Source organism: Camelus bactrianus, chromosome 17, assembly GCF_048773025.1.
Source record: "Camelus bactrianus isolate YW-2024 breed Bactrian camel chromosome 17, ASM4877302v1, whole genome shotgun sequence".
Classification (NCBI taxonomy): Eukaryota; Metazoa; Chordata; class Mammalia; order Artiodactyla; family Camelidae; genus Camelus; species Camelus bactrianus.
This window is the reverse complement of record NC_133555.1, coordinates 3853436-3875930: the sequence shown is the minus strand read 5'-3', so window position 1 is coordinate 3875930 and position 22495 is coordinate 3853436. Positions and strand designations below refer to the sequence as shown.

The window sequence follows — 22495 nt, the reverse complement described above, 5'->3', positions numbered from 1 at the left end:
TCAAACCCATTTCCCGGGGGGCATAGCTGAGGCCCAGGTCCCACGTGGTCCCCAACCGCTACCTTTACGGATTTCCTCTCGGATCTGAGACTCCATCTCCTCCATCTGCAGCAGCGTCTTCTGCCAGTAGCGCTCGGCGCGGCGACTCTTGGTGCAGAAGACAAACAGGGCTGTGGGCAGCGGAGAGGCGGCGGGTCAGGTGTTTGTTGGCACCGGCCGTGGGGAGGGCCTGGGCCTGAAGGGAGGGGTCCTGCCGCTGCCCTCAGCCCCACTTCCTCCCCTGCTTGGGGGGCTGAAAACTACAGGGCCCAAGGCTTGGGAAATGGCCAGGAAATTAAGGCTCCCTGTCTCATTCTTACAAGAAGTGTTTCTGTGTATTTAAAATCATAGTAAACAGAGGATTTCCCTAGATGAGAAAATTGTGGGTGATTTCTGTTTTCTTTTTAGTATTTTCAGTTCTTTCTACAATGACCAGGTATTACTTGTGACTTAAGAAAGATTACGAATTTAAAAGATTACAAAGCAGTATTGTATTCTAATTCCTTTCTGGGATGTAATCTCATACATATGATATATATAAAAAATATATATATATAATTAACATGTATTCTACTCCAGTTTGCCCCACAAGTGTCTACACTGAATGTGTTACTTTCTAAAAAGCAGCCTTATTGGGATATAATGCACGGGCCGTGTACTCCGTCCATGCAGAGCTTACGATTCAGTGGCTTTTAGTACATTTATAGGATTGTGTAATTGTCACCACTGTCTAATTTTAGAACATCTTTACTGCCCCAAGAAGACTCATAACCACAAGTAGTCAGTACCCATCCCCCTCCTCCAGCCCCGGGCCACCACTAATTTGCTTTGTCTTTATCGATTTACCCATCTGGACATTTCACATAAATGGAATCCTACGGTATGTGGTCTCTTATGTCTGGCATCCTTCATTTCAGATGACATCCTCAAGGTTCATCCATGCTATAGCAGGTGTCAGAACTTCATTCTTTTTCGTGGCTGAATAATATACCGTTGGGTGGATAAACCATTTATCAGCTGATGGATATTGGGGCTGTTGCCCCTTTTGGGCTATTATGAATAATGCTGCTTTGAACCTTCGTGCACAAATTTCTGTGTGGACTGACTTATGTTTTCATTTCTCTTGGACAGATACCCAGGAAGGGGGCTGCTGGGTCACATGGTAACTCCATTTAACATTTCGAGGAACTGCAAGAGTTTTCCACAGCAGTTGCTCTAATTCCCACCAGCAGTATACGTGGGCTCTAATTTCTCTGCTACATTGAATATATTACTTCTATGACCATTATTTTAATAGTGGGATAGCCTACCCCATGTGTAAGTTAATCTTCCCTGAACAATCCTCTCCTAAGTACCTTCAGTAGCTCCCTATGGACTGGAGAACAAGGTCCCAAATCCCTCTGCCTGGAACTCGTCCCTGGGCGTACGCCTCACGCCACTCCCGTTCCCACCTCCACGCCCGTGTTCAATGTGCCCTGGCCCATTCTGCCTTCTGCCTATAGATCTTTAGAAGGCCCGGGGCAAGGGCGGGTAGGTCTGCCTTGCAAGATGTCAGGGGGGTGGCACTCCTTACCAACCACAGACAGCAGCAGTAGGACACTGCAGATGACGATGGACACAATGATGGCAGTCTCGCTGCCCCCCAGCTGCAGCGTGGCAATGGTCTGATTGAAGTTCCCCACCTGGATCTGCACAGAGGTACAGGGAGGGGGTTGTAGGTTCCCTGGACTTCCCTTGCCTCTTCTCCTCCCTCACTGTGTAGTCTTGAGCAAGTCCCCTAACCTCTCTGAGCCTCAGATGCCACAACTGTAAGACAGATAAACCCACCCATCTCTTGGGGATGCTGCGAGGGCTAAATGAGATGCTTGTTAAGCCCTTTGTCCCGGGCCTGGCACAGAAGGGAGACTCAACAGATGTAGGTGACTGTCATCGTTAGTACAGCCTGAGAGGAGCCCGAGGCCGAGCAGTTCACAGGGCCTGGCCGCTGTCCTCAAGTATCTGGAGGGCTGCCCGAGGACCAGGGGTGTAGCTCAGTTCTGAGGACTCAAAGGGCAGACGAAGGTGCAGGTGGAAGGGAGCTCGCCCAGTCAGAGCCATCTTGGGGTGGCATGTGCTGCCTGGGAGGGAGTGAGCTCCCCATCCCAGGAGGCATGCAGGCAGGTACGGTGCAGAAGAGATCCCACTTTCTGGGCTCGCTCTACACTCCTCCTGCCTCCCTCCCTCCCTCCGTGACTCTGCATGGGGACCGGCAGCCCAGACTCTGGGTAGAGCAAATGGAACAGGGCAACATCTTACGGCCTCTGAGAGTCCAGCTCCATCAGGCCTAGCTGGGGCCAATCACTGACCCTGAACAGGTCACTAAGTCCTTGGGCCTCAGTTTCTTCATCTACCAAGGGGGGAGGTCAGGCTCTGCTTTGCTCCCCAAGTCTAAGCTTCTGAGCAGGAAAATGCTCAGCTGAGACGTGCCAGGTAGGGGGCAGGCGCTCGGGCCTGGGGGCAGGGCCGGGGACCAGGCCTGCCTCTGCCTCCAGTGCCCCGTCCACTCACTGTGATGGGCAGCTGGCCCTCAGCTGTGCCCAGGGACTCATTGACCGAGCAGTGGATGACTCTCTCGGAGACGATCTGGATGTCACAGGCCACCTGGCCTATCTTGACCCGGTACTCGTGGCTCTCGAGGCCCAGGCTGTCCTGCTCCTTCTGTGGGAGCAGAGGGGGTGCTTGTGAGGCTGGTGGCTGAGCCTGGCCCGCTCTGCCAGCCCAGCCCATCAAGGGCACTCACGTGGATGACCAGGGTGAGGGGCTCCCCGGGGTGGTGCTTGATCCACTTCTCCCTCTTGGCCGTGGAGAACTGTGGGTCTGGGAGGTAGTCCAGGCGGAACCGGCTGCCCCGCTGGGCCTCCTCGGGGTCCAGCAGCTCCTCGGCCACCGCCACCTCGTCTGCATAGGCCCGCCCGTTGATGAAGAAGATCACGGGGGCTGACGCATTGTTCAGGGCCCCAGGTGATGGGCAGGTGATGAGGGTGGAGTTGAGGACCTTGCAGAGCTGGTGGGAGGGCCCGGGCCAAGGTAGGGGATGGGGATGGACAGCCAGACGTGGAAAAATGAGAGTTTGAGTTTAATGAGACAGAGAGAGGCAAAGAGACAGGGAGAGAGAGATAAGAGAGGTAGCGGGGTGAGGCCGGTCCGTTGGGGTGCCGGCCACCCCGCCCACCTGGGCCCTGCCCTCACCGTGGGCTCCCGGCCGATGTGGTGCACGGCCATGGACACATTCTGCACCATGTGGAAACGCTCGCCAGCCACTGTGATGGTCCTGCCACCGCTGTGGGGGGGACAGCAAGCACTGTCAGCCCACCTGAGGCCCAGAGAGGGCCCTGGCCTGGGGGTTGGGTCTGGGTCTCACCTGACGGGGCTGCGGCGGGGACTGATGGCCGTGATGACCGGGTTCCGCATGTACCAGAAGGTGAGGTTGCCGCGCACGCAGCCCCGGCGCTCGAAGCGCACACACACGGGCACGGGGGCCGGCAGGGCGCCCCCAGGCACTGTGCAGGTGATGCTGGTGTCCGTGCGCCTGTGGGGGGACAGCAGGTGTCATCAGCATGGCCCCCGCCTCCCACTGCTCCCCCCTGCCCAACGTTCCACTGCCCCGGGGCACTGGGCCGGGGTTCTGGGCCTGCTCATCCGGCCCCCACCTCGTACAAAAATCTTGTTCCCACATCCTCGTGGCCTCATCTTTGCTCCAGCTGTCCACCCTACCTTGAACACTTTCCCTTCTCTGACTGGCCCAGCCCTCCTCCTCCAAGAAGCCTTCCCAGAGGTGCTCTCACGACTCCCACCCTGGGTGAGAGCTCTGCCCTCAACGGCCCTGAAATCACTGACTTTTCCCAGTCCCAACCCCACGGGACATTCCTAGTTCCTGTGGGAGTGCGTGCAGTCCCCTGTGGGCTGAGACTGGTGGGCTTATCTTGGGGTCCACAGCAAGGCCCGTCCATAAGTGCATAATAAAGACAAGGATTTCACCCGGAGGTTCTGGACCACACCCCTGGGCCAGCAGAGGGCTCAGACTGTGTACGACCATCACCGTTAGTGCAGCTTAAGGCCACTGACAGAGCACCAGCTGTAAGCTGGGCACAACGCTCCCCACCTCTCACTGATACTGCTCCCAGATGAGGAAACTGAGGCTCAGAGAGGGGAAGGGGCTTGGCCAAGGGGACACAGCCAGTGAAGACCCAGGTGATGCTGGTACAAGCACCTCACCCCCCGTCCCCAGGCCCTCTGCCCAGGGGCTTACACCAGCTCCGTGCAGGGCTCCGTATCATTCACCAGGACCTGCAGCTCGGAGCCCACGTGGAGGTCGTTCCCATGGATGGTGACCCTGGTGCCCCCGGCCTTGGGGCCCACGGCAGGCTCCAGAGAGTGGACAAGGGGGAGCTGTGGGGTGGAAGGCAGGTGGTCAGGCCTCAGGCCAGCCCGGGGCGAGCGTGGCGGGGTGGGCAGGGGGGGCAGGCTGTAGCCTTCCTTACCACATAGGAGAATCGCTCCCGTGACCTGCCCTCCTTGGAGGCGTTCACCGTCACCACGTCCGAGAACGCGCCTGGGGCTGGCCCCGTTGCACACACGATCCTGGGGGAGGCAACTCTGGTCAAGGAGCAGCCAGGCACCAACTGGTTTCTCCCTTGAACAACGCCCCCAGCTATACCCCCAGGGAGCGAGTGTGAGCGCCCTACCTTGCACTCAGCCACCCGCCCTCCCACCCACAGCGGGGCTGGCATTTGGCCAGGACACCCAGCGGCATCACCCACAACAAAAGGCCAAGACAATTCCCTGTCAGCTGGAGAACAGCCCTGAGTCCCCAGGTGTCACCTTGCAGCCAAGCTCTTCCCCGGGACGACCCCCAGCCTGACTCCCCCTCCACTCTGCAACTGTAAGACTAGGGGAGTGGACATGATGGTCTTTGGGACACTTGAGAGTCCTCCAACAACGAGAACGTTTGTGGGGCTGGTAGACGGACGGCCTCCGGACAGGAAATCCAGCTAGTTCCCTGCTCACAAATGCTTCCTAGAGCCTCTCCGGGCCCATCCCCACAGCCGCAGGCCCAGATCTCCACCCCACCACAGCAGCCCCTACACTTTCTTAACATCAGAGCAAGGCTTCTGTGGAAGGAGGGCTGGTCTAGGGGAACCCAGGAGGGCTTCCTGGAGGAACAGGCCCCTGAGTGGGAACCTGAGGTATAAGAGTGGTGTCCTGAGCAGGAAAGGGCATTGTGTGTGGTGGGAATGGCTTGAGCAAAGTCCAGGAGCCCTGGGAGCGAGGGACTTCTGGGCATCAGAAGGGTGCTGAGGAGGGTGGGACGGCAGAGGGGAGTAGGGAGGGGAGGGCAGAGAAGCTGTTGGCACTTCTGGGTGGGGTGAGGCCTAAGGTCACTCAGAATGGCCCCAGGGACTGCCCTCTACTCACTCCTCTGACACCGTGTATCTGTCGGCCAGTGGCTCACAGGCCACACTGCCAATCCACACGCCGTGAGCCACGTCGCTGAGCCGCCGGCCCAGGTTCCTGCCGCGGATGGTCAGCAGGGTCCCGCCGTCCAGGGGGCCACTCAGGGGCTCGATCTTCCAGAAAACCGGAGAGCGGGGCAAACAGGGCTCTGAGGCTGGGACCCGGGCAGGCTTCCCTGCCACTGCCACAGGCACCCAGGGAGGCAGGGCCCTGCACGCCCGCCACTGAGGGGGCTCTGAGAGTGCTGGCTGGCAGGTCACTGGGGCTGCCAGTGAGGATGTGCGTGTGTGTCACTGAGCCCACTGGGGACACCAGTGCGTTTGACAGTCAGTGCTGTTTAAAGGGGGCCCAGTGGCCACGTCTGACCACATCAACCTTCACCCCAGCCAGAGCTGACCGGGCCTGGGATGGGCACCCGACCCAGGCTAAGCCAACCCGAATTCTTCCCGGGGATTTTTTTTTAAAAGTTAAAACTGAGGCTTGGGAGTTACTGGCAGCCCCAATTTTCACCTTATCACCTTACCAGGGTCCCCTGAGCTCACTGTGAAAATCAGAGCCACTTACCCGGCATCTCTTCCACCCCGGACCCCCAGGGCTCCCCCGCTGCTCTTCTCCATAGCTCTCACCACCTTCTCCACATAAATTATTCCCTTTCTCATTACTGTCTGTCCCCCACCCCCAACTAAACGTTAGCCTCATGCAGGCAGGTACTTGGTTTGTGTGACCCAGGTGTGTGCAACTGCGTGTGCGGCGGGTCCGCCAGCCCGTGTGCATGTGCACGTTCAGGCGTGTGGGTGCAGTGGGCCTGGGGGGTGCTTACCGCTCGGATCTCGGGGGCAGGGCAGGTGCCAGGCAGGGGCGGCAGGGCCCCCCGCAGGCGGCAGCCGTCACTCCACACACACAGGTGGCCCAGGTCCTCCCGGCCCAGGCACTGGGAACAGTCGGGGCTGCCCATGGCACAGTTGTAGACCTCCACTGCGGGAGACACGCAGGCAGCCCGGGTCAGTCAGGTCCTGGTGCTCAGGGTCAGGACTCCACGAAGCTCTAAGTACCTTCCCCAAACTCCCCGGGGGCTGTGTGAGCACAGTGCAGCAGCAGCCCCATTAACATTTATCCTCACTGTGATCCCATCAGGTGGGAGCTGATTAAGCTCCATTTCACAGATAAGCGATGAGGCTCAGAGAGGTAGAGTGACTTGCCCAGGGTCACACAGCCTGTGAGCAGCAGAGTCGGTTCATACCCAGGCCTGAGCGGGTCTCCTGAGCCCCCAGCGGAGCTCCAGGATGCTGGGGAACCACTGAGGCTCTGCAGACCCAGCCCCTTGGAGCGGTCAAGGAGGAGTGACGGGCAGGCTCTCCAGGGTCCCAGTGGGTGTGTGCAGGCTGGTTCTGGGGCCTGTGTCTGGGACATTTGTGGTGCAGTTGTGGGGGACCCCATGTTCACTAGGGATGTCTGGGACTCCCCACGAACAGACAGGCCCTTCAAGGGTTGATTCAATACACACAAAAGCAAGGACAGCACCCACCATTCGGGGGTGCTGACTGGGCCCCAGACACCCCGCCAGGCCTTGCGGACACCATCTCAGCAAATCCTCACCACATCCTCTGCACAGGGGCCTGCGCCCTCGCTTCACATGACGACAATGAGGCTCAGGAAGGGAAGGATCAGTGTGTGCCCAGGGTTGCCCAGCCACTGGCGTGGGGATGCCCCGAGAGCATGGTGCCTAGCCCAGAGTCGCTGCTTAGTCATTAAGTGCTGAGTGAGTGACCAGGGACAGAAAGGTGGCGCTGGGACCTGACAGGGTGTGTGTGATAGGGAACGGGAGGTTGGGACACCTATGACTGCGGTAAGCACTGGAATGGGTCCCACCCACGGTGGCTGGGTCACCTGAAGCCACTAGGGTGAGTGGGGGCTCCCACCTGTCATGGGGTCAGGGCTGTCCAGGAATCGGGCTGGCTGCCCCTTTAGTTGGAGGCTGAGTGGAAACATCTGGCTCTTCTGGGTCGTGTGCAGCTACAAAAGGGAAAAAGCATGAGGGGTGTGAACCGTGTCTGGGTCTCCGCTGAGGGGAGGGGATGTCAGGGAGAGAGATGAGGACAAGGCTGGTGGGGACAAGGGGATCAGAAGGAAGGAGTGCAGTATCCGGACTGGGGCGGGCCTCTCCTGCGCTGCCCCCCGTCGGAGCCACGTCACTCACCACCACTTGGTTGCAGAGTACGGCCGACTCATTCACCCACACAGCCTCGAAGAGCTCCTCGTGCCCGAAGCTGCATTCAAGGGCTGCACCCTGCGGGAGACCGTGGGTCAGTGCGGGACAGTCAGGTCACTGCCCCCGACTCCATCAGGGCACCCTGGGCTGCTGTCCTGAGGAGTGCGCCAGGTCCTACTGTCAGGCCTTCGCCTGGGCGGCACCTCCTCCAGGACATCCTTCCTCATCTCCACATTCAGTGTTGGAAAGAGGCAGGGAGGCAGGGAGGACGTGAACTCCTGGACCTTCGGCCTGTGCTCTCAATGCCACTAGAAGCCTTGTTGACATGCCTTAACGGTCTAAACCCGGGCCCTTCACTCAGCTCGGAATGTTCTGACGCTTCAGCATGACTGAAGGTTCATCTTGTTGAGACTCCACCTGGTCTTAAGCTCAACAGCCTCACCTCTGCCCCGCCCAGGCCCAGGCCCAGGCCCAGGCCCAGCCACACAGGACACCCTTCCACACAGCACAGGCTGTCCTGCCCTCAGGCCTCTGCCCGAGCCCGTCTTTCATCGCCCAGCAAAACTCAACACAGCCGTCAAAATCCAGCTCGAATGTCCCCTGTTCCAAAGCCTTCTCAGATGCCCCTCAAATCCAGGGGGGCCCTCTCAGTGATCATGCATCCAATCGGCTGTGAACTTTTAAGTGTGTGCTGGGGGCTCTACTAAGTGCCTAAAGCCTGTCCCTGACCCTGCATGCCAAGGACCACCCTCACCACAGGCCCGGGCTCTGTTTACACCTGTCTTCCCATCTCCTGGGGATGGCTGGGGCTGGGTCTTGGCGCCTCAGACACCTCCTAGTAGTTCAGGCTCCCCCTCACACAGGCCTAGGTTCAAATCCCACCTCTGCTACTTCTTAGCTGTGTGACCCTGGGCAAGTGGCTCCTCCTCTCTGAGCCGTGGGTTTCTAAACTCTGCAATGGGAAGAAGCTTCCTTACTCTCTGCAGGGTTCTGGGGAAATGAGATTGTGCATCTTTACTGGGTGGCACACTGTGGGTGCCTAATATATGCTGTTATCAGTATGCAGGAGGTGCTCAATACATGTTTGGTGAATGAAACAGGGCCAATTCCTCAGTCTCATCTTGCTCAGCCCAGCACAGGCCTCTGGGAGCAGCATTGATAACTATTTGCTGATTGAACAAATCTGGGTTTTGAGTGTGTTAGGCCTGCTGCATGACAGGACTTCCTGCTCATGTCCCTGTCCTTGGCAGATGTGACACCCTGAGGAGAAAGCAGGACAGCGACCCCCAGCCCTGCCCCCTCCCATCCTTCGCTCTGAAACTAACACAGGAAAGCGGCTGTTAATAGGGCTGAAAGCTGATTTGTCCCCTGCCACAGTGGGCTGGGAGGTGGGTCTGTCCTCTGAGTCCTGAGCTCAGGACGGCAGGTCCAGCCTGCCCTGCAGCCCTGCAGGGCACAGGCTCGGCCAACAGGGCTGCTGCAGGGCCCCTCAGTGTTCTAGAAGCAGGCCTGTGGGAAGGAGGGCCGGCATCATCAAGGCCCCGTGAAGGCAGACTCGTGCACCCCCGCTGACAAATCTGGAAAGTAGCAGCGAGGACCCATACCCAGGACGGGGGCCTCCCCTCACCAGGCTCTGGTAGCCCAGGGGAGCATCACAGAACCTCCACCCAGGCCCAGGCTCCTTGAGCGTCCTGGAGGCTCTGCCCCAAATGCTGCAGTGAGGGGCTAGGGGCTAGGGGCTGAGGGCTGAGGGCTGAGGGCTGAGGGCAGGGCCCTGCCCATAACCGATCTGCAGTCCCGCCACCAGGCTGCCTGACACATCCCAGATGCCCAGCACGTGGCCACCACGTGTGACAGCCTTCACGGGCCTCAGCTCCCCCGTGGAAGCAACAGATGGTGAGTCCCCAGGAGCTGGGGAGGGGGTGGCTGGCACGCTTCCAGGACGCATCAACACTTCCCACCCAGGACGCTCCTCCAGGAGGGACCCAGAAAGGGGCTGCATCCCTTCCCCCAGCCCAGACGGGAGCAGGGGAGGGGAAGGCCAGCCATAGGGAAGAGCACTGGACAAGGAGTCCAGGGCTGAGGAGCAAGGCCAGCCCTACGTCATGGGACCTGGAAGCATCTGCTTCCACTTTCTGGTCCTCACTTTCCCCATCTGGACGATGAATAATAGGGCGGCGAAGGGGTGGGCTCTCTGAACATTCTCCAGAGAAGACACGTCAGTCACGAACTGGGGAGGTTCGTCCAGGGTCACAGCTTAGCCTGGGGTGGGGCAGGCACATGGCAGGCAGTGTTACCCATGGGCTGTGGCACTGGGCAGGGGCTGGGCCCGACTCTGTCAGGGGAACTTTAGAGGGAAGGGGGCTCTTGGGGTCCTGGCCAGGCTGTCCTGCAGCAGCTGGGGGAGGCCTGCTGTCCCCAGGGCCCGGCCCTCACCACTCGCTTTCCCTTCCCCCAGCTTCGTGCTGCAGAGCTTTCTCAGCGCCTGGAGACTCAGAGGAGGGAAGCACAGCACAGGTGGTGGGCCTGGAGCAGGGGCCCCCGCCCGGGGCTGCACCCTCCCAGCCCTCCGCCACGCCCCCGCCCTGCCCAGCCCCGGTACCTGGAAGAAGGCGGCGTTGGCCAGATGCACTGGGAGGCTCTGGGAGCTGCCCGTGGGCATGGGAGCCAGGGCTGAGGGCACGATCTGCGGGCAGTCCTGAGGGCTCTGCAGTCAAACACAAGGAGGTGGGGGGGACACTGGGGCATCTCAGAAGACACAGGACTCACGACCACCCCAGCCAGCCTGCGCAGGCCTGTCTCCCGGGGAGGCGCCAGTCAGCCTGTGTCATGAGGAAACACTGCTAATAAAACAGAACAGCCACAACCACCGAGGGCACCGTGCCCAGCGCCGCCCACACACCGTCTCACTCGGTCCTCACAGCAAGCCCACGCGCACGAGGAGGTACTGGCCCCATTTTACAGACGAGGAAACGGAGGCCCAGAGAGACGCGGTAACCTGCCTGGAGGAGCCGGATCCCCGCGGCCGCCCCACAGCGGGCCTCTCAGGGGCTGAGGCTGAGAGCCAGACCCGCTCTCTGGGCCTCGCCCTTCTTGGCGGCACAACGAGGCCTGCACCCACTTTCTGAGATTCCACCCAGCTCCAGAACGCCTGTTTCTAGACCGACACACGATAAATGACTCAGAAAAGAGACCCCAGACTTCTAACCGGCCCGCAGGAAACAGGCTGTGAGGGTCCTGGTGCCACCAGGCTCCAGGCCGCTCCCCACCGCCCGGGACAGCCACGGCCTCTGGGGGGCGGAGGGGCCAGCTCCGGGGAGCCCCGGACAGCCTGGGCATCAGGATTCCCACGGCGGAGGTGGGGCCGCTGAGACTGCTTCAAACAAAGGAAAGAATCTGGGGAGCGGGGAGGGAGAAAGACCCCGAGGTTCAGAGAGGTGGGGGGCAACTTGAGGTCAGAGGCTGAGCTGGCTTTTCAACTCCCGTCTGTCTAACTCTTGGGCTAGAGACTGGGGTCTGAAACCAAGGGCCAGGGTGGGCACCAGCGATCAGGGTCTTTTCTCCTTACTGTTAATCAGATGGGGAGCTCTGTGAGGGGAGCCTCAGGGGCCCAGTATAAAACCAGAGCTCGAGGGATGCCAATGCCAATAATAATAAATAATGACCATGCCAGAGACAATGGCGGCACCTGGACAGCTCCGAGCACCATGCACTGTATTAATCCGCCAAATCCTCCTCCCAGCAACCCTGAGTAGGTAACCTCCTTACACACATTTCACAGACTAGGATACTGAGGCACAGAGAAACAAAGTGGCTTTCCCAAGACAGAATGGGCACACAGTGGGCTCTAGCTGTCCAGACTGTTCACTGACCCCCGGCCAGAGACCTCGCCCAGACTGCTGAGTTTCCCTGGGAGTCGGACCACAGGGGCCTTGGCCAACGAGCAACACAGCGAGGCCCAGGTGAGGCCCCCTGAACTGACCACAACTGCGGGGTGGGGAGGTAGCAGCTAGTGTGCAGCTCGCTGTGACACGCAGGCCTGTCCCTCTCTGAGCTGCTGTCCTACGCCATCTCATGCGTAAATCCCACGGAATTCCAGGGAATGGAACCCATATGTTTCTAATTGGGTTTCACAGCTGCTGCCAGTCCACTTCACAGCTGGTGGGGGCCCTGCAGCTCTTGTCCTCCCGGCTCCGCCCCTCCCAAGGGTAGGTGGTCAACAGGGGGGACTAGAGGGGTGAGGGTCGGAGAAAGGGGAGCTTCCACAGGAGTCGGGACCATCCTCGAGGGCCCTACGCCCCTTGGTCATTATAACCCACGGCCACCTGGGTGCTTGTACCCATTCTACAGAGTGGGACCAAGCCTAAGTGCTGGCCTGAATCTGCCCTGACTCTGCCCTCCTTTGGTGCCTCGCTGGGGTCAGCTGATCCTTTATGGGGACAGCTGGTATATCTGCGGCCAGCCCCCAGCCCTGGCCATCTGCCTCCAAGTCTGCTTTGGCTTCTGGGGAATCTCTCCTACCCTGAGGCCTGTGGTTTGCGAAGACTGACCTACAGCCTAGCCCCCGGGACGGGGGGGTGCCCGAGCCTGCCCTGGCCGCAGCGCTCAGTGCAGGGAGAGAATGTGACCCAGTTCCCCTGGAACTTCCGCAGAACCCGTGAGACAGAGCAGCTCCGCTGGTTTCCAGGGGCTGCTGGGGCGCCGGGAGCAGCTGGCCTGGGGCTGCTGACCTTGCTGCCACGAGGGGAGACCTGTCTGAGCACGGAGGCCACTCAGAGGGGCGGGGAGACCCTGATGACGTTGTTGGAGCCCCTGGGTTCAGCTGTGCCTGAAGGGGGTGCCACCCGTCAGACTACTCACGTGAGCCAACTGATCATGTTGGGGCTGGGGCCAGTTTGAACCAGGGCTTCCCTGCTTAAAACCAAAGGATAGAGGCCTCCCTGTCCCATCCCAAGCTGAGTCATCACAGAGGCCGAGTGGCTTCTCCCCTTTGCTAGACAGAGCGTAGCCTGCAGGCTCAGGAAACCACAGACAACTGACCAAACTCCGGGCAGAGCTAAGAAAGCAGGGGACCACGAGTGGCGGGGACAGGCGCCAGGGCAGCGACGCCAGGAGCTCAGTAAACCTGGATGTGAGCCCAGGGTATGCCATGTCACAGGGGGCCTCACCAGTCTCCCTGCTGGAGTTTACAGACTCTCCCAAGGTCTTTCCAAGCTCAACGGTCAAGAGATGGTGTCCCAGTCCAGCCGGGCACTGAACCCACCTGATCTGTTCTCTCTGCCTCTCTCTCTGCACCCCCACAGTCCCCGGAAACGGCCCCCCGTTTCCCACCAAACCACTCTTTCCACTGGCTCCTAATGAAGCCACCTCCATGGAGGTGTCCACCCAGGCTCTGTGCCCGGGGAGCCCGCCCTCCCATCGGCCCAAACCCTTCTTGCCTCTAAGGCCTGAAGTCACACCACTTTGGGGGAGCCACCTCAGGGAGGCCACACCCTCCTCTGACAACAAAGTGGAGGACGTGGCTGCCTTCCTCACTCTCCTCCCCTCCTGGGAAAAGCCCGAGCGCTTCTCCCAGCACCCTCCACTCCCTGCTTCCTTCCTCTGGGGCCCACGAGGGGACAGGAAATGAGAGAAGACACCGCCCCTAGCACCTGCCCCGCCAGAGACAGCTCCCTGGCCTGGCCCAAACCCTACCGCCTCCCCCGGCTCCCGAGGGGTCCAGCAGGATGCGCGGACCCCGCTGCCTGCCACCCACCCAGAGGCATGGCGCCTCCTTGGCTAACTGGCACTTAATTAAATGCCAAATTAGGCATGGGTCCTGCAGGCCCAGGGAGGGGGCTGCCTCTTCTCCTGCCAGATTATCATAATCCTCCAAGACAGGCCCTCCCTGTGCCCCGAACCCAACTCATGAGCCACAGAGCCTCAGACCTGGGGGAGAGCGGTTATGGAGGCGCCACCACGGAAACCCCTCCAGGCTGGTGAGCTCCTGTGCGTTTGTCAGGGCCCGGCACAGGGTTCCCCTCCCAGAACAGTCCTCCCTGTCCTACCCAGCAGAATGGCCACCAGCTCCTGAGGAGCACAGCAGTCTTGGTGAGCACCTACTGTGTGTCAAGTACGAAGCTGGTGCCTTACGGTGTAATTTCAGACCTCCAGCACAGCATGTGGAACAGGCCCCATTTTCCAGACAGGGTAACAGCATCAGAGCCACAGTCCCCCCCTCAGGCTCTTGGTTCATGATAGGGGGTGGGACAGGGCAGAACTATGTCTAACCAGGTGCTTTACCAGCACAGCACACACAACCAGGCATACAACAGGTGCTCAATAAATGCTGGATGAACAGTGTTGAGGCTGGGTCCTCCTTGCCCCAACACTCCTCTAGGTTAGAGCACAGCAGGCAGGCTGCTGGCATGAATGCTTCCCATTGACATTTCATTAAGTCCCTACAGTGTACACAGCCCGGGGCTGGGGCTGGAAGGAGATGGGGCTCCAGAGGAGAGCAGGCGTCCTGCCTGGCCCAGACTGGAAGTCCCCTCAGAGGTTCGGAGCCTCCCCTGTGGTCCGGCCACGCAGCCTCGACTTGGCCCCTCCCAGTCCTGGAAACCCCACGCTACTGCATCCCTGCTTTCAGTTAAGCACCGCTCCTGCTGGACAGCTCTTCCCCCAAGCCTTTCTGAGGCTCCGGCAGGAGGGGCCAAGACCAGAGGATTCCAGGTGCGGGCCACGGAGCCGGAGCCGCTCATTGGCACCTGTGGGGGGAAGACAAGGCTTCAAGGACTCCTGACGAGCTTCCCTGAGCCCAGGGCCAAGAGGCTGGGGCTTCAGATACTCTGGGGACAGGGGCTGCTTCCCTGGGATTCAGGCCCAGGGTGGGGCCGCAGTCACCTCCTTCAACTGGGAGTCAAACTGACTGCCTCCATCATCTGAAAAATGGGCAGGGACATCCCTTTTCTGGAGAGATGAGCTGCAGGCTGGAATTTGGTACTTCACCCCAGCCTCTCACAGCCCTGATCCGAGACAGAGGGCCCAGTGGGCAGGTCAGACAGGGGATGAGCTGTGATGGGACCCTGGCCCCTGCATCCCCTGCCCCGGGTGCTACCACCCCAGCCAAAGTCTCAGGAATCCCACTTGGTCACCCCTAGCACAAGGCTGGGGTGGCTTCAGAGGCTCTTTGGGCAGAGGCGAGAGGCCAGAACCCAGCCAGCAGCAAGGCACATGGTGCCTCGGGCTGTGTCTTTCCTCCAGTTCCCCACCCACTGATTACATCCAGCAGCCCTGGAGCACTGGGTGGGATCACGATCCTGCCTCACTAGACAAGGACCCGGACCAGCACAAGGACTTGGGAAGGTGTGGTTCCAGAGGCCGCTGGCCCTCTCCACACAGGAAGAGACGTGGGTGGCAGCCCCCGGCCCCGGACATGTGGGGAGGACACTGGCTCCAAGCCAGAGGCGCTTGGATTCAAGGCCTAACTAAGTCTCGTAGTCCCCAACCTGCTAGGGTTGCTGAGAATGTTGAGGGTAAAACTGAAAACTAGCACCATGTGCAGAAAGGGGGCTCCTGCAACAGGAAGTATAAACTGGCTCAGGCTTTCTGGGGGTCCGAGGAGAAAGCGTAAAAACATGGCCAGGCTTTCACTCCAAAATGCCACTGTGAAGAACTGGTCTTCGGGGAATGATCCAGGCCATGCACAGCGCCCCGGACGAATCAGAATGCAAGAACAAACGGCGAAGTGAGCAGGATGTCCAACAACAGGGGACTGGTTAAATGCACCGTGATGTGATGTGCCTGGCATGGCTGTTAAACCTGGTGCCGAGGAAGAGACTTTAACGACATGGAAATGTTCTCAACATATTAAATGGGGGAAAAAAGGAACAGTGGAGGCAGAGGGCATCCCCTGGGCCTGGCTTACCGTGGGATTTGGTGAGGCCTCACACCGAGACTGGTTGGAGACACAGGCGTGCTGCTGGGTGCACCAGAAACAGGGCCATTGTGCTGACAGGCAGCTGGTGCAGCTGGAAGACAAAGGGGGCCCTCAGCTACCTAACTTCCAAACCAGGATGCAGACCCCAGCACAGGGGAAGAAGGTCTTTCATCAGAGCTGCCAAGAGGGGCTGGGCACTTTGTAAGGTAGTGAGCCCCTGGCTGCAAGAGGTATGCAAGGAGGAAATAGGCAAGCAGGGCCTTTAGGAGACTATATTAAGTGTAATCAAAGCACTTCTACTAGTCTGAGTGCTCACAGAGGCCACGGACTGGGTGACACAAGTTTGTTGCACAAATGAGCTGGCGAGTGAACAACCAAGGGTCCTGTCTGCCTCAAGGACACCGTCATTTTTCTCCCAAAGGCCTCCCCAGGAGCAAAACCTCCTCCCACTCCCGGGAAGCAAGCCCCGCAGCACTCACGCCGTGTGGGGGTACACTTGTCCCACGCGGCTGCAGTCGTAGATGGCGAAACTGGCCCTGACGATGTTCTGCCCGTTGACTCGCACCGACATCTCCACGGTCACGTGGTCTGGAATGGAGCCGGTAAGCCAGGGAGAGAAGGAGAAAGGGGGCAGGGGTCTCCATTGACATCAGAGGCCGTGATATCAGGACTCCCCACGGTTTGGGGAGTGAAGTGCTTACCTTGGTGGGGCGGGAAGGGTGGGAACTGGTCCCTTGGAAGGAGGTTGCAGTAGGCGATCTGGTGTCCAAAGGCAGGGCCTGGGACCCGGGCCACAGTGCGGATGTTTCCATAGTCACAGGCCATCTCCATGCCGCTGAGGCTGGGCAGGCTCCCTGAGATCTGCAGGATCATACCCTGGAGGCCAGGGACCCTTAGCTGGGGGTGGGGGGACAGGCCACTTCCCTCACAGCCCCACCCCCACCCTGCAACTCCAGGCCAGAGGGCTGCAGCCTATAAGTGACCTTCTGGGCCTCAGTTTCCCCATGTGCAAAACAAAGCTGATCATCTTACAGTAGCCAAAGACGCACTGCATGATCTGGCCCCCACGACCTCAGACCCCATCCCCTAATACTCTCTCAAATTGCGAATCTTGTTCCTACCTCAGGGCCTTTGCACTGGCAGTTCCCTCTGCCCAGATCCTCATCTTGGCTCACCTACTTCTTATCTCTGCTCGGATGTCACCTTTGCAGTGAGCCCCTGACCCCAACCTGTTCTAAAATGTCAGCGCCTCCCCCTACCCCTCTCTACCCCTCTCTCTGCTCTGCGTTTTCTCCACAGTATTTATCACCATCTGGACATTTTATCTTGCTGTTCTCTCCTGGATAAGTGTGTCAGCGCCTCAAGGGCCGGGGTTTGTCTTGTTTACTGCTATGTCTCCACGTCTAGAACTGTGCATGGTACATAGTAGGTGCTCAACAATATATTTGATGAATGATAAATGAATGAACAGATGGATAAACCTCTGGCCGGTTTGCCTGACCAGACAAGGCAAGTACAGGACTCAGAGACATGTAAATGGGGAGTGGGGCACAGAGGAGCCCAGGCCCTGTCTGAGCCATCAGAACCATCATCTCCTACCAAGTGACAGATGAGGACACCAGCCTCAGAGACGTCACTGAGGGCAGGGCTGGGGGGGGGACCTGAGCCTGTCTGTCCGCCAGCCCCTGCCCCTGCCGGGGACTGGAACCCTCCCCCTGGAAGGCTAGAGGGAAGCAGGGGTTTGGGCAGCTCTAGGCGCTCCTGGATGTGGGCAAGGGGGGAGCTACTTGCTCCAACGCTGCAGATCCATCTGTTTCTCAGCACGAGAAGCAGCAACCTGGCACTTGGTGGCCCCTCCCTTGTGCGAGGGCCGGAAAGGCAGGACGTGAGGTGGGGGGACTCCCCTCCCACAGCCTGCCCCTTCCCTCCTGGCACTCTGAAGCCCACTCACTTGAATTCAAATCCCAGCTTTGTCACTCCCTAGCCTTGACCTTGAGCAAGTCATTTAACTGCTCTGAGCCTCAGTCTCCTCATCTGTAAAACCTTCAGGGATGTTAACCAAGAGCCTCCAGTCATCCTCACTGTTTTCATCATTTGCCTCCAGGTCCCCCGGGCGTCATGGGCAGGAGTCTCCACTCCTCGGGGTTTGGGTACCAGCTGACGGGCAGCTCTCTACCCACGTCCCCGACACTCACTGGGTACTCCTGGCGCACGTCGATCTCGGCTGGCAGGACGGTCATGGTGGGACAGCGGCCGGGGCCCTCGCTGGCACTGGTCCAGAAATGTGGCTGGCTGGAGTTGGCGCAGTCCTGCTGCAGGGTGCACCTGGGGCGGCAGGGCGCAGGTCAGAACCCGGGGGGGCTCCCCCACCCCCATGGCCTCCCGGGCCCAGCCCCTGCCCTGCCCCAGGGCCTCACCGGGTCTCCAGGGCGCACCAGCCGCAGTAGGCGTCGGCTGCACCCACGCAGTCCCCGCAGGTGGTGTGCACGGCGCACGCAGCGACTTTCACCCTGGCCATCTGGAGGCAGAGGCGAGGGCCCAGCTCAGTGGGGCTGCCAGCCTCCGCCTGGGGAGTCAGCATGGTGAGGGCCATGGGAGGCTGGGGAAACTGAGGCTCGAGGCTATAATGGGGGGAGGGGGAAACACAGGGAAACAAGGCTTCCCTGCAGAGGTGATGTCTGCATCAGGAGGTGACAGGGGAGCAGGCCAGGGGTAGGGGAGGAGGCGCTCCTGGCAGGAGGAGCAGCAGGTGCAAAGGCAAGACCAGCAAGAGGGCTCAGCTCGGCCCGGGGCCTCATCAGGTCCAGGATCGGGCCTTACCTGGAAGGACGTCATCAGATACAGGTATCCAGGGTCTGCGGGGTCAAACTGCATGACATGGTGCACGGGCTCCCCATAGGCCACCGTCACCACCCTCCTGCTCACCACCTGCATGCTCTCATTCAGGTTGATCTGGGGGGAAGAGGATGGCCATCAGGGGATGGGGCCCACGGCAGGGGGAGGCCAAACACCGGCCTGACCCGGGCATAGGGCCTCAGCCTCCCTCTCCTCTACCGGGCCCTTCCAGAACTGGTGGGAACTCAGAAGGGTAAGGGCAATGGGTCTGGCCTCTACACTTGTGCCTCTGCTGTCCCCTACCAGGACCGCCCTCCCCGTGAACACGTCTGAGAGGCTGTCGGGCACTGTGTTGACAAGCAGGGACTTGGGTGTGAATTCTGGCTTTGATGTTTCCAAGCTGTACAAATGTACCAGTTGTCCCAGTCCCTTCCCCTCTCTGAGCTAATGGGACAGGGGATGGTACCTGCTCCCCACGACTGAGGGGTGCCCTACAGGAGAAGACGGAGGCCAGGCACTAACAGAGCTGGGCCCAGGAGAGGCCCTGGGCCCCCATCTCATTCCTCCTCTCTCATGCCCATTTTATGGATGAGGAAACTAAGGCCCAGAGAAGCCAAAGGACTTGGCAAGAGTCCTAAAATGAAGCTGCCCCAGGGTCATGAGGCAAGCTGAGGACTCTGACCCCCAAAGCCCAAGGCTGGGGCTGGGGTGTGGGGTCCAACGAGCAGGCAGGAGAAGTAGCAGGACGAGAGGGGCCTGGAAGCTTCTCTGCCTGAGGGCCCCTTGGCCTGTCTACCCTGAGAACCGACATCACCCATCAGAGTCCCATCAAACTGCTCTTCTCCCACCGGCCTCACACTCCGGACGCGCTGCCTGGTCAAGGCCCCACTAAGCCCTGAGCTGGGACCAGTGGTCTGGCTGCCTCCCTGGGCCCCCCCGCCGCCCAGCCCTCCTCTGTGGGCTCCGACCCCTTAGGGGTGCTTCCTGCTGACAGGATCAGCTTGTTCTGGCATTCAAGGCACTGACAATCCACCCCAACCTACTCTGCCAGCCTAATCTCCACCACTACACCCAACTCAGCATTCCAGCCCCCAGGCCTTTTCCCATGCAGTGCCCCCCTGGAATATCTCCCTTTCCCCCTTGGGCCAAGATCCATCCTCCCCATTTCTCCAACAGAAAAGCTTCCACACACGCCTGAGAACCCCCTCGTCCCCAGTGGCCTCTTGGCGGAGTCTGCCCCAGGCAGCTCGGCCCCACCCTGACCCCCGGCATCCAGCAGACACTCAGTTCATTTCCAGTCCTTCAGAAGTTGACTGAGCACATCAAGGGCTGGGCTGGGTGCTACGATCTGAGAGCAGGTGGGAGACGACCTGGCGCAGCACAGGGAGGTGGGTGAAGGGGTCCAGGTTGAGGGGTGGGGTGGGCCTCTGGGCCAACCGGACCTGAACTCAACCCCAGCTCTCACTGTGTGACTTTGGGGCAGTCATCCTCCTCTCAGAGCCTCAGTGTCCTCATCTGTGAAAGGGGACGCGTGGCTCTGCCTCCCTCAAAGGGATGTGAGAATTAAACAAGATGATGCCTGTGACGTGCCTGTTAAGGCTGCGTAGACAGTGGTGCCCAATAACTGCAGCTTCACGGGCAGGGGGTGCCTGGGCAGATGAGGAAACGGAGGCTCGGATAGGGAAGAAACTGCCCCAGGTCACACAGCTGGGAGGGGAGGAGCCAGGATCCGCATCCAAGTATCTGACCCCAAAACACAAGCCCCACTGCCTGCGGACCCTCAATGGAAGCTTTGAAGGCTGAGGAACCCCCTTTCTGCTCCCACGCCTGGCGTCTCCCCAGAGATGTCAGTGGGCCAACCAGGGTCTAGGGGCCAGGCGGGCTGGGACTCTGACTCCCACTGCACACCTCCAGCCTGCAGCACCTGCTCGGGCAGCTGAGGGACTTGGATTATTGGCTCTGAATCGATTAGGCCAGGCCCTGGTGCATGTGGGAGCCCTGCCAGGCCACGGATGTTCTGACAGGCCGGAGCGGGAGGTAGGCGGGGGCAGGTCCATGCCCTCACTTCAGGGCCCCTTAGTGGGGAAACCAGGTTCCTCTCACCCCTTCCCAGCTCTCAGCATCTCAGGGAGGGCACCACCCCCTCCAGAAACCAGTCACCTTGGCTGGAGGTGGGGGGATCTGCAGAGGTGGCCGGCAGGGTGGAGGAGGACATGGGCGGGCGGCCCCCACGCTCTAGGCTGTGGCCTCCCCTCTTCCCCCATCCATCAAAGCCCAACAACGGTTTCCAGAGGCCACACCTGCAGCCCCTAACAGATGGGGAAACCAAAACTGGGAGAGAGAAAGTTCGGTGCCCAAGGTCAAATAGCCAGCAAGTAGCAGAGCCCATTAACCTGAACTAAGATCTGCCCTGCTGCAAAACCCAGGTCCCGGAGACCTGACAGGAGGGCCCTCTCTCAGCCCGGGTCGCTCTGCTCCACCGGACACTTGCTGTTGTGAGCAAGAGTGTAAGAAACAGGTGTGGAAAAAGCCTTACAAACCATGAACGCTAGGCCAGCAGGAAAGGATGGAGGCTAGCACCGGCCCCGCTGAGGCTCGTGTCCAGCCCGGCCCGGCCCGGGCCCTCCCCAGCCCCCCGGCCCCGCCAGGCGCCCCCAGCCCCAGGCCTACCTTCAGCAGCCGCCCGCTGACTGTGCCCAGGAAGACCACCGTGTAGCTGCCCACGCTGGCCACGGCCACGGACGACAGGCCCGGGGCTCGGAACACGGGCGTGGCCTTCAGGGGCTGCACGATGGACAGCGGGTGTTGCAGGTGGGCAGCCCCGCAGTCCAGCTGCTCCGGCTGCAGCTGCGAGAGAGACAGCACGTCAGACCTCGGCTCCAGAACCTTCCCTGGCTCCCCATCCACACGGCCGGCTGGGGTCTCAGGCCCCAGAGCTTTAAAGCCATGCTCCTGCTTTTAATGCCCAGCTCTGGGCTCAGGCCCAAACACAAGCAGGACCCTGTCTCTGACCCCAGATCAACCCTTGCCCTCGGCCTTAGTCATGGAGCCATCCCAGGGGATGACTTTTCTGATTTGTAGGAACCGGACAAGGGAAGTCGTGTGAGGGAGGCAAGAAGGGCCGGTGAGGCCAACCTCTGTGCCTCACCCTACCTGCTGACACCCAAGAGGTGACCTTCCTGTCTCTGCTGTGTCTCCACAGCAACCACGGGCTTCCTCCTCCCAGGCCCCTGATCTGAACCCAGCACCTCCCCTGCCAATTCCCAGCGGCTCATTAGATCCAGGCCGAGGCCTCCCCAAGCTGAAGCCCCTCTCTCCTTCCCCAACACACATCCCCCTAATCTGCCCACATTACAGGTGGGCAAACTGAGGCCAAATGTGTCCAAATGCACAGCCCCGCCAGCCACATCAGCCTCACCTCGCGGGAGCGGGACAATGGCAGCCCCCTGGACTTGAGACCACCTTTCCCATCTTTCCCTGAGTTTCGCTGGTCTTTTCAAATTTTCCTTCTGCAGTTTGCGCAAATACAACATAGGCCTCCAGGAAGTGCCTTTGAGAAGATAACTGCAAATCCACAAGGATGACAAGACACGGGGTGGTTTAGAAGAGTGGATAGCAGGGACACAACTTCAGTGTCCCCTAGGACTGAGCATGTCATCCAGGAGAGCCGCCCCACCTGCTGGCGACCCCACAAATCTGTAGTGATTATGAAGAAAGATGTCTGGCTGAGAGAAGTCACGGTATGTCATGGGGCCATTCTGGTAAAACTGGCGCATACACATTACAGTAACAGTCACGACAGCAAACACAGTCACAGGCCACATCTTCAGGGAACTGACCCTGTACCAGGCCTGTGCACTGACTCCCTGAGTCTGGCAGCTCTATAAGGTCCCATGTCACAGACGGGGAAACTGAGGCTCAGAGGAAACATGGGCTGCTCAAGGTCACCAGCGGCAAATGCTGTGCCACCAGGACTGAGCGGGCAGCAGACTGAAGCCCAC

The 22495-nt window shown here is 59.9% G+C and overlaps 1 protein-coding gene across 3 annotated transcripts in view; it reads right to left on the bottom strand.

Annotated features, from left to right (window-relative positions):
* PLXND1 (plexin D1) overlaps positions 1–22495 on the bottom strand; it is a 48987-nt gene that overhangs the window by 11094 nt on the left and 15398 nt on the right. For all 3 annotated transcript variants that reach the window (XM_074344290.1, XM_074344288.1, XM_074344287.1), the window contains exons 2-21: positions 21165–21341; positions 18480–18611; positions 18077–18177; positions 17855–17984; positions 16361–16535; positions 16139–16247; positions 15648–15750; positions 10344–10448; positions 7730–7819; positions 7452–7545; positions 6353–6507; positions 5494–5645; positions 4560–4659; positions 4328–4467; positions 3440–3607; positions 3268–3358; positions 2819–3082; positions 2587–2736; positions 1613–1727; positions 63–170 (exon numbers count right to left, since the gene is read on the bottom strand). In XM_074344290.1, the coding sequence (XP_074200391.1) occupies positions 63–170; positions 1613–1727; positions 2587–2736; positions 2819–3082; positions 3268–3358; positions 3440–3607; positions 4328–4467; positions 4560–4659; positions 5494–5645; positions 6353–6507; positions 7452–7545; positions 7730–7819; positions 10344–10448; positions 15648–15750; positions 16139–16247; positions 16361–16535; positions 17855–17984; positions 18077–18177; positions 18480–18611; positions 21165–21341 (2659 nt within the window). The remainder of the gene's footprint in view (positions 1–62; positions 171–1612; positions 1728–2586; positions 2737–2818; positions 3083–3267; positions 3359–3439; positions 3608–4327; positions 4468–4559; positions 4660–5493; positions 5646–6352; positions 6508–7451; positions 7546–7729; positions 7820–10343; positions 10449–15647; positions 15751–16138; positions 16248–16360; positions 16536–17854; positions 17985–18076; positions 18178–18479; positions 18612–21164; positions 21342–22495) is intronic.